The 15,958-nt window shown below is 39.0% G+C and overlaps 1 protein-coding gene across 1 annotated transcript in view; it reads left to right on the top strand.

Annotated features, from left to right (window-relative positions):
• Window positions 1-15,958, top strand: part of gpc3 (glypican 3) — a 143,648-nt gene that overhangs the window by 71,479 nt on the left and 56,211 nt on the right. Inside the window, exons 4-5 of the mRNA XM_039665703.2 lie at window positions 9,534-9,676; window positions 12,528-12,653. Coding sequence (XP_039521637.2) covers window positions 9,534-9,676; window positions 12,528-12,653 — 269 coding nt within the window. The remainder of the gene's footprint in view (window positions 1-9,533; window positions 9,677-12,527; window positions 12,654-15,958) is intronic.

The raw sequence follows: 15,958 nt of genomic DNA, 5'->3' as shown, positions 1-15,958 counted from the left end.
GTCAGTCCATTTTCTGGATATCAGATACGATATTAAAGTCTGTGTTTACTCAGTACAGGTGTTTGTATGTTCACCCAGACCTCCATATATATGGTAATGCGTCCTTCAGTGTAAAGTGTCATTGAGACTGACGCTCGTGAAGCTGGCTCTGTACTTTATTGCTTAATAACAGGGCAGAGCGTGTGACGGAGAGAGAGTGTCTCTCAAGTTTGAGGTTGGCATTAGCTTGGTTTTAATAGAAATAAAATAGAAATAAAGAAATAAAATTTCCCAAAAAATCATTTGACTCACTTGAGGTGGTTAGATTTGATATTTATTAGAAAGACATGCACACATACAGAGCCACACACATGGAATCCAGGGAAATAAGGTGAACGTGATTTCACCAAGTATAACATGCTCCTGGATCAACATTTTTTAATTGATCCTGAAACAACATTCCAATCAATCATTCAGATTTCAGGGATACGTTTACAGTTTTCAAGTTTCAGCTTCTGCAGGGTTATGTGCTTCTACATCAGTGTTATTCACCTATCATTTCCCTCCCTTTAGTGACAAGTTAAAGGGTTTAGGGGTAGGGATAGAGTTAGGACTACATTTTAAGACAGGAATGTTGTTCCAGGATCAACAAAATAGTATCTTGAACTGTAAAAGGTTCAACCAGGTACTCAGGTAAAGTATATACGTAAGTCTGTGATAGGTCCTCTTGGGGTAGGGGAAAGATCCAAAGAAACAAAAGGACAGGTCCCAGGCACTCAGTCAAGTCTTTAATGAGGAGAAGGATAAAGTTAAAAAAGCCATTATTAAATGTGGCTTAAGTCAATATTAAAATACATGAGCCAACATCTTTTGACCAAGTGGTCTTCTTCAGGGCAAAGTAACACAAGATATGAAAATGCCAACAAATTATAAGTTAAGTCTCACATACAATCAGACAGAATACAATTAACCTAATACAGGCCTAATATAGGCCTAATACAATCAGTTAACCCAATAAGGCAATCAGGTCTAACAGGATAGGGGAAAATCAACATAACGAGTTTCATAACAGGTGAAACTCACAAAAAAGTATCTCCAAAACCATCTCCCTCAACGTAGGTTATCTGGAGAGGAAAATAAGACAATAAGACAATTATCATGTTTTGAATATAGAGGAAAAACAAACATAAGTACAGGACAAAAACCATATCATAAGAAAAATTTAAACTCAATGTCCTCGTTCAGACCTGGATATCGGAGCGCATCCAGCTGATGAATCCAAAATGACTCGGGCTGTTTGAGTTTGCGGATCCTATCACCACCTCTATCCAAAGTTTTAACATGCTCCAAGACCTCTATAGAGAATCATTCCTATTGTGCATATGAAGAGTTCAGATGCAAAAGCCTCTAAATGCCATTTGAAATTTTCTTCTTTAATGATGATTTTTATCAAACTTGTATATTTAAGTTCAGTAATTTCACTTAAATAACAATTAATAGGTAATTACCATTGCCATTTAAGTGAAATCACTGAACTTAAATATACAAGCTTGATAAAAATTATCATTCTAGAAGAAAATTTCAAATGGCACTTAGAGGCTTTTGCATCTGAACTCTTCATATGCAGGTAGTGCTGGGCCATCTGATAGTCGGGGCTATTGGTACGGATAGCATATTTATGCTCCGCCAAACGATCCAGTAGACGTCCTTTAGTACGCCAAGATAAATAATAAATAATAAATGCAGTGTTACAGTTTATAAAATCTTTTATCTTGAATGTTCTTTAAAATCCACAAAAGCTTTCGAGGGAGTGATATTACTACAATAGGGACAATTCATACAAAGGTATAACCCAAAATCCCAGATGCCAACGGTATAACCCAAAATCCCAGATGCCAACGGTATAACCCAAAATCACAGATCCCAACGGTATAACCCAAAATCCCAGATGCCAACGGTATAACCCAAAATCCCAGATCCCAACGGTATAACCCAAAATCCCAGATGCCAACGGTATAACCCAAAATCCCAGATCCCAACGGTATAACCCAAAATCCCAGATCCCAACGGTATAAATACAAAAATGCTTGCCAAAATCTCTGTGATGGTTTTTCCCTCCCTTAATGTAACCTATTCTAGGATTGTCCATGGAGGAATGAATTCAAGGAAGACTGACATTTTAAATGTGTCAAAATGACACTGCTAAGCCAAAGGTACATGGGTGCAGATTTGAGTATGGATGACGGGAACATTTCTCTACCAATGTAAAAAGACTATTGAGTATTCCCTAGCAACATTTCTAGCAATCACAGCTGACAGAATGTACAGTTGAAGAAAAAATATATGTGAAACCTTCAGATATGTTTATTATTTACCATGGATTTTTGCATAAATTGGTGATCAAATTTGATCTGACCTTAAACTAAGAAGCTAAATAATAAACAAACAGCGTCTCCCTATATCAAATAACTAATGATACAATTTCATGTCTTTTTTAACGCACTGTTATATATAGAGAATAATAACATGTATATAATTTATTAATTACATTTAAATGTATATTATAATGACACATTTTTATTCGTAAAATTAACATTTCACAGTATGGGATAAAATATCTGTTAGATATGTATTATTTGATTGACTTTAAACTGTCCAGTGTCAAACCAAAAGCTACATTCGATCGTTGCAACAGTCTTGTCCCGGTGGCTGATAACCATTTTTCATCCTCTTGGCTTCAGCAGCTTCAGAAGTTTCCAGAATGATTCTTGTTCCTACCTGAATCTAATTCTGCTGTAAAACAATGATATGTGAAACATCTCAGTCTGAAGAGCCCCATGGTCAAGTTCTATAAAGCGGCAGTGTGACATCTCACTCATCAAACCTCTCATTGAATGCGATCTTTCTATCCCTCATTTCTCCTTTTAAAGTGTGCCCCCTCTTTCTTTGCTCTGGAAAAGAATGCATGATTTATGAAGCACTATTTTTTACCAGTTACTGAGCAGAAGTGAGGGAGCGATGGTGAAGAGAGAGAGAGAGAGAGCAGTACAAGCGAAACAAGATTGAAAAGCATACTTTTAGGGTGCATGAAAGTGATGGAGTGAGCAGAAATATGTTCCGGAAGCCGATGTGTGCCTGAGGGAGTCGAGCTCCTCCTCCTCTGACCTCTCAGCTGTAAATGAGGAGGTGCATGCAGACTTCTGCTGTAGTTACATCTCACCGGACACTGAGGACGAGAACAGAACAGACCTGTGCTGTTTCACACTCACTCATTATTGCACCTTTAAACTCTTAGACAGAACACCTGAGGGAAAAGCTTTGAACATCACCAGTCATGAGTGAGGGACTGTGACAGCTCCTAATTGATCTGATGTCAACTTAGACATCTAAACTTAAAAACATACAGTGCTGTTTAAAAGTTTTGGGTCGGTGAGATTTTTTAAATGTTTTTGAAAATAGTCTCTTATGCTCACAGAGGCTGTATTTATATGATAAAATAAAAATGCATACACACACACATGAAATATATAGTAATTTCATTATATGTTAAATCCACTTAAATTTGTAAAATTTGTGTTAGGACTACATGACTACATTTTGTTGATTAATAGGCTAACTGGGTTCTCAGAGTATCAAATACAAGAGTATCTGGAGTTCACTTTGCATGGGACTGAAATGGGAGAGTAAATTTTGCAAATTAAGTGTAATTTTATAGGTTTTTCAATAAAGAGAAAGACTTGTTAGTGTTTAATGTTCAGTTACGTTGAAGATTTATGTTTTTGCGTTTTGAGGTTACATTTACGCAGAAGAGTGGTGCTTTTGCTCAGGATTGCTTACATGATGATCTCGATGTATGCTACTGGATAGTATGACAAGGGAAAATATTTTTATTTAGTTGGTCCAACAAAATTTTATTTGCTTAAATTAACCAGTTTTTTTCTTGCTGTATCAACCTAAACTAATTTTGGGGAAAAGTTTCCCTTGATTGAATTAATTTACTGGGGTTTTTTTTCAGTAATATTGTGAAATATTGTCACTCTTTTCTATTTTAAAGCCCTACTAAAATGGCCCCAGGGATGCCCCTGCTTATAACCTTTGGCACTTGCTGCATATTCTCTGAATCACTTCAGCTTATGTATTTATTGACCAAAGAGAATTGTGAAAGACAGTTCCAAGAAATCGCTCTATTCTTACTTGATTTCAATCGGATGTGGCTCTTTCATATGCCCTCAAAACGGATCTTACGCATCACTATCCGTCAAATGCTCTGTCAGAATGATTTCTGTTTATAGACAAGCTGTTTGGGAATATGCCACCCCTAACTTAGTCTATGCATATGGATCTTGCTCCTGACATCTGATGTGATGAGCTGCATTCAAAACCATTGTAAAAAGCCCACACAAACTTGTTCCGGCACACCACTTAAATTCGGCTCCATTTAGTGCTAGTAACTTTTGCACCACTCTCATTTACTTCAGAAAAAATCTGGCTGTGACTATTATTATTAATATTAGTATAAACAGTGATTGTTAGCCAATTTTTATAATGCTCAGGACCCATTCTGATACTTCGTGAAGCCTTGCCCACGCATTTGGATGAATAGCTAGGGTAGAATGTGGTCATTGTGCAGATCGAAAAGCTTCGGTGTGCTGTAACACAAACGCTGTGCTTGCAGCGTTTGAGGCAGGGGGCGCGCCTATCATGCTTGACTCCCATATGGCAGTTTGCTGAGAGCGAGCAAGCGGGGCAAACCCTGTGGGCCCCGCTGTCCCGCGCCCACATTCACTGCACTGAAAACACCGTCGGCCTGAGCTGACTGTATGTGTGTTGGTTTCGTTTTTACTGAAACCGTGGGACATGCAGTGTGTAGTGTGTGTTCGCACTGGGTTGTGGGCACATTCACTACATTTAATGCACAATCGACAGATTCAATTTTATTTGTGCTAGCCCTGTACTGTGGTGGGCTGTGCTTGTATGTAGAAATGAACACTGGGTCGTGGGCCTTTTTATTATACTCAAAACACCACCAGAAATTACACTGTTTATGTGAATTATCTGGGTCGCCGTGGAAACAGCATTAGTGTGCAGGGCACGGGCGCCACCCAATCGGCGAACACACACTCGGCAGAGTAAAAGGATATGAATGCCAGAAAGCGTAGCAGGTACGGCGACTGAAGGCGGCGAGATGAAGGCCAGCGGCTTCAGATGCAAAGGCTCGACCTGCAGAAAGCTTTTCTCAGACGGCTTCTTCACTCCGGATCCAGAGATGTGTGAGCTTCGCTGAAGAGATGAAAAATCAGATTATATCAGCCCATCGAGCTGTATTTATAGGCCCACGCCCGCTTTGGCGGGAAGTGACGTAGTGGGCGTGAAGCGACCCCATTGGATCTGACGTCACCAAGGGCCTCTCTCGATAGGCTGCTCAGTTGCCGCAGGACAGCCAATAGGCTTGAGCACCGCCTTGCCTATATGTCTGCATGCTGCCGCAATGCGTTTTACATTAATTCAAAATTAAGGATAATTTTTGGCTTCAATATCTCGTGGGAAAAGAGGTTTTCCCCTAGCGTAAAATCTCGTAAGAGAACCCCGCATTGTCTACTTGGGCCTTGTTTGTCATTTAACCTTCACATTGTATCCCTTTTGTATTTTCAGCAGTACTGATAAGCCATTGTTTCAGCGGAGGATATATGTCTGTATTAAATATTGCGCACTGAATGTCATGAAGTGCATGTGAACCATTCTGGTGGAAACAAGCCGCAAAAACACCAGTTTTTTCTTTTCTTTTTCTTTTTCTTTGTGTGTGTGTGTCCTAATGCTTCTCTCAGGGGTGTGTGAGGTACAGATAAAAGGCATTGGATATTTAAAGAGCCTCTCTGTGAGACGCCTCTTATCTCAGTGTTACTTTTAGCCAGCACATCCTCTGTTGCCCGCCTGATATTAATACCCCTCTAATGAGAGAAACAATCACACACAGTCTCACATACACAAACTATCTCTATACTCCTGTGCCACAGCTCCCCAAGGGCCCAGAAACACACACACTAACACAGAGACAAACTCACAACCAATCACATTAATCAAGGCCATGGGGACCTTACAAAATTACAGCAGGAAAGATCCATGTTTCAGACTGGCCACTAATGATTTCCCATGAGCACACACCACAGGGAGCATTGGGGAAGAATGTGTGGGTGTCTGGGATTAGACTGGATAGTGTATACGTAGGCTTGAGTGTACAATTCATCTGATTGAGTGCGTTAACATGAGTAGCGATCGGAGAGCGTTTGATGTGTCCAGGTTTGAGCAGTAGCATTGCTAAAAGCAACACTGTTTGAAATGAAAGTTGTGATAGTCTTTTCTTCCCTATGTTGTGATGTATATCCAAGTTTAACAGCTACTTGAATAAGAAAAAAATGTTGAGTGGGACTTGATTTTGTCCATCAGGAATTGATTGTTGTAAATGCTGTGATATATAATAAATACTGAAATATTTCATTAAAAAATAAGAATGGTCAATTGACAAAAAAAAAAAAAAATCAATTTTCGGTAGCAAACTATTTTATTAAGTGCGACATTACATTTTTTCCTACAATATATCAGCCAAAAAGACGTTTTGTCAGGACTTTGTTGCTTTGTTTGTGTTCCAGTTTGTTTTTGTTCCTGTTTTCCTGTTCCCGGTCAGGCTACTCATTAGTTCCAGCTGTGTCTAGCTTGGTTTCTTTTGTTGTTTCCTTTGCTCTGGGTTAGTTGTCATTTACACTTATAATTAAACGGGTAATTCCACCGGTGGAGACATGAATATGTATTGAAAGTATCATAAATGTCTAATTTGGGTCCTTCTTGGCCGATAAAAGGCAAAAAATTACTTTTTAGTGCTTGTGGATTCTAGACAACAATCCCCATAGTTCATTGCGATGCTTAGCTCCGCGCAGACCACTCCCACTACTCCGCCTATCAATGTAGATTAGAGTTGAGCTCCACTCTACGCTACCGCCTGGAAATCATTTCGCACAATGAAATCAGATAATGCGAGCTAATCAGTGTTGGGGAGTAGTTAACTACAAGTAGCGACGCTAACTTAACTACATTTTTCAGCAACTTGGCAGTTGCTTTTTAAACTGTGTAGCTTTTCCAGTAGCTAACTACTTTTTGCAGCAAGTAGCGGTGTAGCGTGAGCAAAAGCTACATTGCGTTTGTCAAGCCTGCGCGAATCAACTCGATGCTAGGATATTCTTCTTTTTGTTAGATTACAAACTCAGTTTTTGCCATTACCACCACCTGTTGTTTAATCACGCATCTTGCGGCTAACGTTTACTGACGTAAAGAAGTGAGTTGACAGTGACACACCCATATTATGATTATCCATGATGGAGCAAGAGGTGACGGCAGATTTGGAGGATGGAGAAACAACTAACGTTAATTACCCATGGTCTTATTTGTACATTGTAGTTCATTTTTGAAAAAATGTTCTAAATGCAGTTTAGAGTTTAGTTAAAATTTTAGCAGTTTAGTTAAAATCTCCCGGAATCTAGAGCGAGCGAGTGAGCAAGAGCGTGTTTGCGCGTCTGCTCAAACCGTATAGTACGCACACAAGGGAGAGGGAGAGAACGAGAGACTTTGCGTGTGTGCGCCTCATGACACAGAGACTCAGGCACCGTAATTTTCGGTCTGGTTATTACCGTTCACATCGGAACCAGTTCCCTATCGCGTTACGGCACCCAACCGTATCAAGTCCGAGTTCGGAGCCCTCCCGGACAGCACGCCAAGTACGCATAACCTTTACCATAATAATTATATGTAGATGTGAACTCGAGAAAAAGCAGGTTTTCTGATTGGCTGTCAATGTGTTTCTTTTTCATCATCTGGAAAAACAAATAGTTTCAGAAAGTGATTCCAACAATTGTTGCTGTTATAGTTTTGGTGTGGACTCTGTTTACATTGCTATTCTTTTACATTTAGAATGATTTTTAAAACTATATCATTATCATTATAGATATCATCCTTGGTATGAAAGAGCTTTTTCTCTTGTTTATTGATATGTCGCATAAAACCAATAATGTTGTTGGTCTGAATATAAGCACTCCTTACTTTCACCCTATATATTTTTTGTATTTAAACATGTATTACAAACAATATTTCTCATCTTTTTTTTAAAATAGACAGTTTTCAACCTACCCTAGCTACCATTGCAAGATGTAAACAACACTGGTCCAGAAACACTTCCTGTTTCAGTTTGTACTGTTTTCTTTATTTCACACGTAAAGAAACAATCTTAAAGATGTTTGTTTAACTTTTTGATTCAGTTTTATATGTTCTGTTGGTTGTATTTTATCCCAGCTTTTATGAAGTGTTAAAAAACTGAAACAGAAAGTGCTTCTGGACCAGTTTTGTTTACATCTTGCAAAATGGTCTATAGAGTAGTTTGGAACTTAGCTACCTGCTCATTTTAAAGAGCTGGGGTTTGAGTTAGATATCCTGTGACCCGAGGATCCATAGAGAAAAGCAACGGTAGAAAGCTTTGCAGTGCTAGAATATGTTGCATCAGGATTGCATTTGTGTCAAGACTCTCTGATCTGATCTTCCGCTGTAGCCACCGCTTTTGTCTCTGTCTAGTTCTGTGTTTTTTGTTCTTTCTCTTAATCTCTTTCACACACAAACACACTCACACACACACATCAACAGTATCTATTTACCCTCCTCTGGGCTGTTTGCTAGAAAGAGCTTCTATTGATCTACGCTGATAATCATGTCGTTTAGCTCAGCAGCAGTTTGTTGGTGTATTTCTTGATGTGTGCAAATTTTATGAATGACTGTAGGGTGAATCGCCCCACCCCTGATGTTTCAGAACATGTTAAAAAGTGTATCTTCTTGTTATGTTTAGCCACAGCGACCAATCCCGCAGCCGTCCCGGTTCGCATGAAGATGTCCTTGTACTATTGATCTCTTTTCCCGAATGTCATCAGAATTCCAGAGCCTGTTTACCCCCACACACACATATTCATTCATGAACAAGCAGGCATGATATGCCACAAGCATTACATGGCAAAATTACGCCCTGGACCAGCCCCCATGGGAAATTAAACCAGCGGCAAATCATTAAACCACCAGCTAAACATTAAGAAGCATTTGCATTTTTATTGCACCTGAAAGAATGGCAAGACTCCATTATCTCACACAGCCAGCATGGTAGCGGGGTATTAGTATTATTATGTTGTCCTGTATAAAAACAATAGCATTTTGCGCGCATGAGAAGGGGAACGAGAGGCTTGTTTACCTTCATTATGTCTGCAAAGGGTTATGATTATTGAAAAAGCGCAGTCAGAGTGTCTGACAGACTCAACAATGCCCCGTTTTGTTATGTAAATCCTATTGTCATCAAACACAAACAAACAAACAGGAGGCAAGTGCGGCACCATCAGCTAGACAATTAGCTGAATGGGGAAAAAGTTATGCTGGGACAGTTTGTCTCATTAATTGCTTTCTCAGCTGGATGTCTTCCAGAACTATGTCCAAGAGTGATCACACTCAGCCCGCCAATCTTCTCCTGTTCACAGGTGAGCGGGATATGTGCGCACGCGCCCCCGCGGGTGTCTCGTGCTGTGGCCCTGTCGAGAGAACACGCGCCAGCCCCGCCGGTGCCCCACAACCGCCCTCCGGTGAACTTTGACCCCGATGAGACCCTCTTTGGACGCCGCAGGTAACGGCATGATTCATTATTTGAATTTTGTATATGAAGGGATTAAAAGAAACAGCAGTCAGCTAACATGGAAACTTATACAGTAACAGTCAACATGAAAATATAAAGTCATCTATTTTCTAAATGCATGTTTTGATCTTATTGTAAATTCAATTTTGTCAACTTAACCCCTCCCCTTTTTTACATTCGACCTCAAGCTTGCCTTCAGATCTGTCTCTATCCAACTCAGAAACTGGTCAATAGAAACTAGTCTCTGTCCTACATTTTTTCTTTTCCAATAACAGGGCCCTCCATTCATTTGCTTGTTAAAGCTGTTGACTGGAAACGCAAGCTCATGCGAAGAAGTTTGCATTCGTGCATTCTAAAGTTCAAGTTTGGTGAACTTTGACCTGTGAATTTGTATAATGAACCAGCTGAAGATCGATAAGTCATAGCGTAACCTCTTTGCTGAATAAAAATAAATTTCTTCAAATTTAACAGAATTTTGAAGGGTTGTAGTGCAAATCCTTTGTGCTTCTGTGCTTGCTTTTGCCAAATTCCCAGAGATTCAGCAAATTCTGTTTTTCTGACTGCGTTTTCTGCATGACAGAAATCGTGTGAGGGTGTGAGGAACAGACTTAAAGCTGAGCTGAAAACAAATAATGATTTAAATTTCAGTCCGTTTCTCAAATAAAGCTATTTTGAATTCTTGAAATAAATCGGCACTTTCATGGTACTTAATGCCTTTTGGTTGCTAATAGCTGATCTTGTTATTCACCAGTATTGAAACATGTAGTCTGACTACTCTTAACCCTCAGCTCTTAAAATGACAGTCAGCTTCTGAAAACACACATATTTCTGTTTTATTTGGATCTCTCAAGTGCTCTAAACACTCCACTCAAGAAGGATGTAATGCATTTCTGCTGTAGAATTGACAATAAGTAAATTCTGTGAAAATAAAATGAGTGAGTAATTAATGTGAGGAATGGGAATTACAGCCAACCATAATGCCATTCTAATGCATCTTTTTTGTCATACAGCTCACATCTTCTGATGCTATTTGTGTGGAATGTATTGAGATGCTGTAATAGATTCTCCACTTCAGCGAATCTCTCTCTCTCTCTCTCTCTCTCTCTCTCTCTCTCTCTCTCTCTCTATATATATATATATATATATATATCTTCCTCTGACTCTATCTCGTCCTCCGCGGTTTTCTCCGTATACTGTACATTTACTGACATTTTTAAGGGTCTTCCAACCCACTCAAACAGTCTGTTCCATATTTTTGAGTATTTGAGGGATACTGTGTCCAGTGGCATCATGCACCTTTTTTCTACATCTGAACTTTTCTTCCACTTCTTTCCTATTAAAGATAAGACATGTCAAAAAAGCGTTTTATCTATTTAAAAGTGTATTACTTTTAGTCTATTACTTGATTCTAAGGTCATTTGAGTAAAATATCCCTTAACTTATATTAATATGTAGCCTACAGTAATTTTACATTAATACAAAATATATAAATAAATAAATGAATATTATTATAATATCAAATAATGTAATGCATTCTATGTCTGTCATACACTGTTTAAAAGATTGTTTTTTTGATGTATTTGAAATAAGGTTCATATTTACCAAGACTTAATTTATTTGATCAAAGATACAGTAAAAACACTAATATATATGATGGAAAAGCTGAATTTTCAGCCTCATTACTCCAGTCTTCAGTGTCACATGATCCTTCAGAAATCATTCTGATATGCTGATTTGGTGCTTAAGAAACCTTTCTTATTATTATTATCTATGAGTGGGTAAATCTATGGTCTTTTCAGATCTTTCGATCTAATGGACAAAATAAGTTAGTCCAATTTACATTTGAACCCGGAGATGACAGAAAAACATGGAGAGCATCAGCTTTCGTCTCTGCTCTAATAGTTACCGCGCTGCATGTTGTGAGTGTTTGTTAGAAATCAGGAATGGTGAGAGAACATTGGGCTTGGTACGTTTTTTGTCTTCCAACCAAACTTGGGTCATCAGCCAGCAAAGTTTATATCTCGTCTGACTAGCGCGCTTTCCATAATGTTTATGCATTAAGTCAGTAAGCGGAGAGTTGGCAGTCTTTTATGGCTGTTCGAACGCATTCGACCACATGAGTGTCTACACACTATAAAATCAATCCAGTCTGATGTGTTTTCAACTGGAAGTGGTCGAAAGTAGACAAGCTCAAAATGTTTTAGACCCAATTTATACCTGCATTTTGCGTAGACCAAAGCGCATTTTAATACCAGGTGTAAACAGGGCCTTATCATGTTTTATTCAAAATATATGAAAGATACAGGCTACTTTTCAGTTAAATTTGCGGATTCAAAAATCTGAGCTGGCACAGTTCTCACTAGGTGGGCGACTGATTCATTCTGGGTGGAGGTAGGCTGCATGTATATGAATTGTGAAGTGCAGTGTGTTGGTGTATTTGTGCTGTGTGTGTGTTCAGGCTGATGGTGACAGAGAGAGGCTCATTAACACAGGCTTTGTCTCCTGCCGTGTGAGTGACATTGAGTCGCCTTCTGTCCCCTCTGTCCTGTGCTGATGAGCCAAAACAGTGTGCTGTTTCTTTTCCAGCAGAATGTCAATTATCAGTCAAAGTGTCTCAAAACTCAAATGTAGTGGAGTAGATCTCGTTTCCAACTGCGTTTGACCCCATCCCCATTTTCATTTTTCTCCATGCCCCTCGTTTTCCCCGTGTATCTTTGTGCTGTTCTGTTTAATCTCGCCTCCTTGTGCAGATCGAATTTTCATTTTTATTTACTTTGAGTCCACATGGATTACTCTTTCTGCCGCTTTCATACTTTCTCAATTTCCTCTCTGTCTGCTGCAGGGAGTTTATCTCTGGTCTGAGGGGCTTCAGTCAGTTCTACAGTGATCTCGGAGAATCTTTGTGTAGCAAGGAGCCGACGACACTCAACAGCTCCCTCTGCTGGAACGGACAGGAGATGACAGACAAGTAAGTTGATCATTTGCGACAGCACTGATGGCCACATCCTAATACTGTTTTTTTCATTTTAGTCTCAAACATAGTGTCTTTTAGCATAATTAGGGCATAAATGTTCATTAAAAAGTATAAGCAAATTCATTAAGTGGCATCATTCCACTTGCAGATATAGTCCCTGACATGTAAACTAAGATTAATAGTTGTTCTCAATGGGCGCTGTGCAGCAGAACAATTGTTTCACATCCTTGCGGTTAAAATGGACCCTTGCCAGGGTAGACAGCATATTTAATTTGATGCTAATAAATGAGTGCACGAGGGAACGAATATAAGTAGACTAAATAAATTGTACTGTCTTAAGGTTCTAGGTCATGTTTCCCACTGTGGAAAAAAATTGAAGTGTTTCGTCTGCTGAAAGATTGACACCAAGGTAGTGGTACAACCTACTGAATTTGATTTGTGTCAGGTGTCTTGCTTTACTAAGGATTATTATTGACCACTCAGCATCCAAGACTCCTACTGTAGCCTATGAGTTATTTCAGGAAGCAAGAGGCTTTTATCTCTTTATGACCCACGCACACTCTCTATTAGTGGGTAAAAGTAGCATATATTACAATAGAATCAGCTTACTAAATGCTTTCTAGTATTACTACAATCTCAAAATTGCCACGAAGAGACATATTGCCCCTGAGCTTGTCACAAATCTTGAAGTCTAAAGAGCTTTCTGAATGAAACGGAGACAGTGTAAGTGGTTAGTAGCTGAGCGGATGATTGTGTGCGTGTGTGTGTGTGTGTGTGTCTAATAAGTTTGGCTGACTCCAGTTCCATCTGACAGGCAACAGGGTGTGAATTGTGATGTGGTCTTTGTGGGGTAACTGATGCCGGGTGGGATGGTGGCTAATTGCTCCTTTCCATCGTTCGCATCTGACTGCCTTCTGCAGGACCTTTGGAACCCAATTTAAAAATGGTCCTATTTCAGTTCACCATTTCCCTCGTGCTTCTGTGCCATAACTCTAGCACTCTCTCACAGTGCGAATCAAGTTAATGTTGGCAAATGACAGTAAATCTGTGCATCTCTGAACCAAACAGAGAAGCTTTAAGAGCTGCAGTATCTCATCCTAACGACTCAAAAAGTGAAGTGATCATTAAAGCCATGATATCAAAATGGGTCCTATTTACTCTCTTAATGCTCATTCCTGGTCAACGATTCATCGGTGCACATTTTTCCAAATCCTAATCTTTAATCACATTGTAATAAATTCCTCCGAAATTACTTTCCTTTTTTGATAATAGGCTATATGCACGCACAAGTTCCACATTTGACGCAAGGATGCTCTTCAGCTTCCGGTTAGGGAGATTAAAGCGGAGGAAAACCGAGAAAAACGGGTCTTCAAAATTCACTGTCCTCCCGTCTTTGAAACGAAACTTTCATACGTTTAGATGTAATTTTATATATAGTTATGTTTATTTAATATAATTTTAAAAAGAAGCATAAACACGAGGGGTGTCTGTTTTTTCTGTTTTCGTGACTAACGTTTCTTTAGTATAACCATGGAGTATAAAATTCAATATAAATTCTCGTTATTGCATTGGACTCTACGATCGGCGGAAGTTATCGAGCATCCTTACACCTTCACCGGAAATACCACCGTGCATAGAGCCCATTGTTTGTTGGATAATAGCTATTTAGGCATTGTTTTAGCAAACTTTCATATAGTTTGGCTACATTCTAGTTTAAATGAGCCATTTTTTGCAATCCAATCCAGTCCATTTTCACAGAATATCTTATTAACTCTAAAATACATCACATTATAGAACTAAAATAGGTTGACTTTAAAAAAAAAACAATTTTAAGGATTATATCAATAAAAATTAGAACAAGAATTCAGAAGTTCACATTTTTTTTGAAAATATTTGAAAGATCTCCATTTAGATGCTTCAATTTATTTTCAAATATTATATTATATTATATTATATTATATTATATTATATTATATTATATTATATTATATTATATTATATTATATTTATTATAGTATAAGCCTAAAAAAAGAAATGAACTGTAAAGTGTGATATTTTTTATTTAATTTCTCGGTAAAGAACTGCTTATTTAACACAGCACTGCAAAAAAGTTTTCGCAGGTAACCTAAAATGTACGTCATTCAATAATAACGAACTCATTAATTTTGTTAAATTGTTTTCAGTTGTTTTTAGGGTTTCTATTGAATAGAATAGCACTTCACAGTTAAAAGTTACCTGCATTATGTAACCTGTACAGATTTTGTGTAAGGAAAGTTTTTGCTCAGATGGCTGACATTGCTGTCCAATATAAAAAGGGTTTGCTCAGCAAGAACAAAAATCAGAGGGAGGGAACATTGCTCAATATCGGTCACGATGCGCTCCGCGACGCCTCCTCCTGGCTTCCAGATCACTCTCTTCTAGGACTTCATTTCCCATCACCTCCATCTGCACTCATCTCATTCCAGTCCTGCCTCATCTCATTATCAAGTTCCCCTTTATCTGGATCTCTCTCCCCTTTGTTCCCTGCGCAGTCTTGTTTCTGCCCCGGCTAGCGACTCTGAGCATTCTACTCATCATTCCCTGTGTATTCCCTGGTTCCTCGATCCTAGCCTGTTTACCAAGGACTCTTTATAAACATTTGCCGCCTGCCCTCGACCCTTGCCTGGTATCGACTCTGAGTTCTCGACTGCCCTTGAGTATTTGCTTAAACTGTGTCTGCTCTGCGTGTTTGCTTGTGTGTTTCATTAAAGTTACTGCACATGGATCTGCACGACTCTGCTTCACAATATCCAGTTAACTGATAATGCTTTGTGCATGAATGTACTTCCTTGGGAAACTGGTTTCAGACACACTTCCAAGACACCATCATACTGTATAAAAGGAGCAAAAACAAAATCAAGTCAGATTTATAGAGGTGTCATAAACAGTGTCGTATTTTTCAGTTTTCAGACATGTAGGTTAGCTCCTAAGTCCTCATAATATCCATTCTTGCTTTATCTGTTCATTTTATCCGTCACCGTTGGACGTGTGAGCTCGTGTCAACATTACAGCATTATTACAGCGTTTGCTCTCCAGTAAGTTCAGTTGAGGAATGAGTAGGAATGAAATGGCCTGGTCACAACAGCATGGTGAACAGTTGGCCTTAGGGGACAGACAGCTGTGTCAGGTGGCTCTCCGACCCTCAGGAGTTAATTAGGACCCATGAGAGAAATAGATAGGGGAAGGGAGAACTAGAATAACCATGCTTTGCCAGAAATGTCTGCTGAATCTCAATGTCATCCCTTGGCTTAGTGAAATAT

This window comes from Pimephales promelas, chromosome 9 (genome assembly GCF_988280905.1).
Source record: "Pimephales promelas chromosome 9, fPimPro1.hap1.1, whole genome shotgun sequence".
Taxonomy (NCBI): Eukaryota; Metazoa; Chordata; class Actinopteri; order Cypriniformes; family Leuciscidae; genus Pimephales; species Pimephales promelas.
Note: the sequence above shows the minus strand (reverse complement) of the source record. Positions and strands in the feature narration are given on the sequence as shown.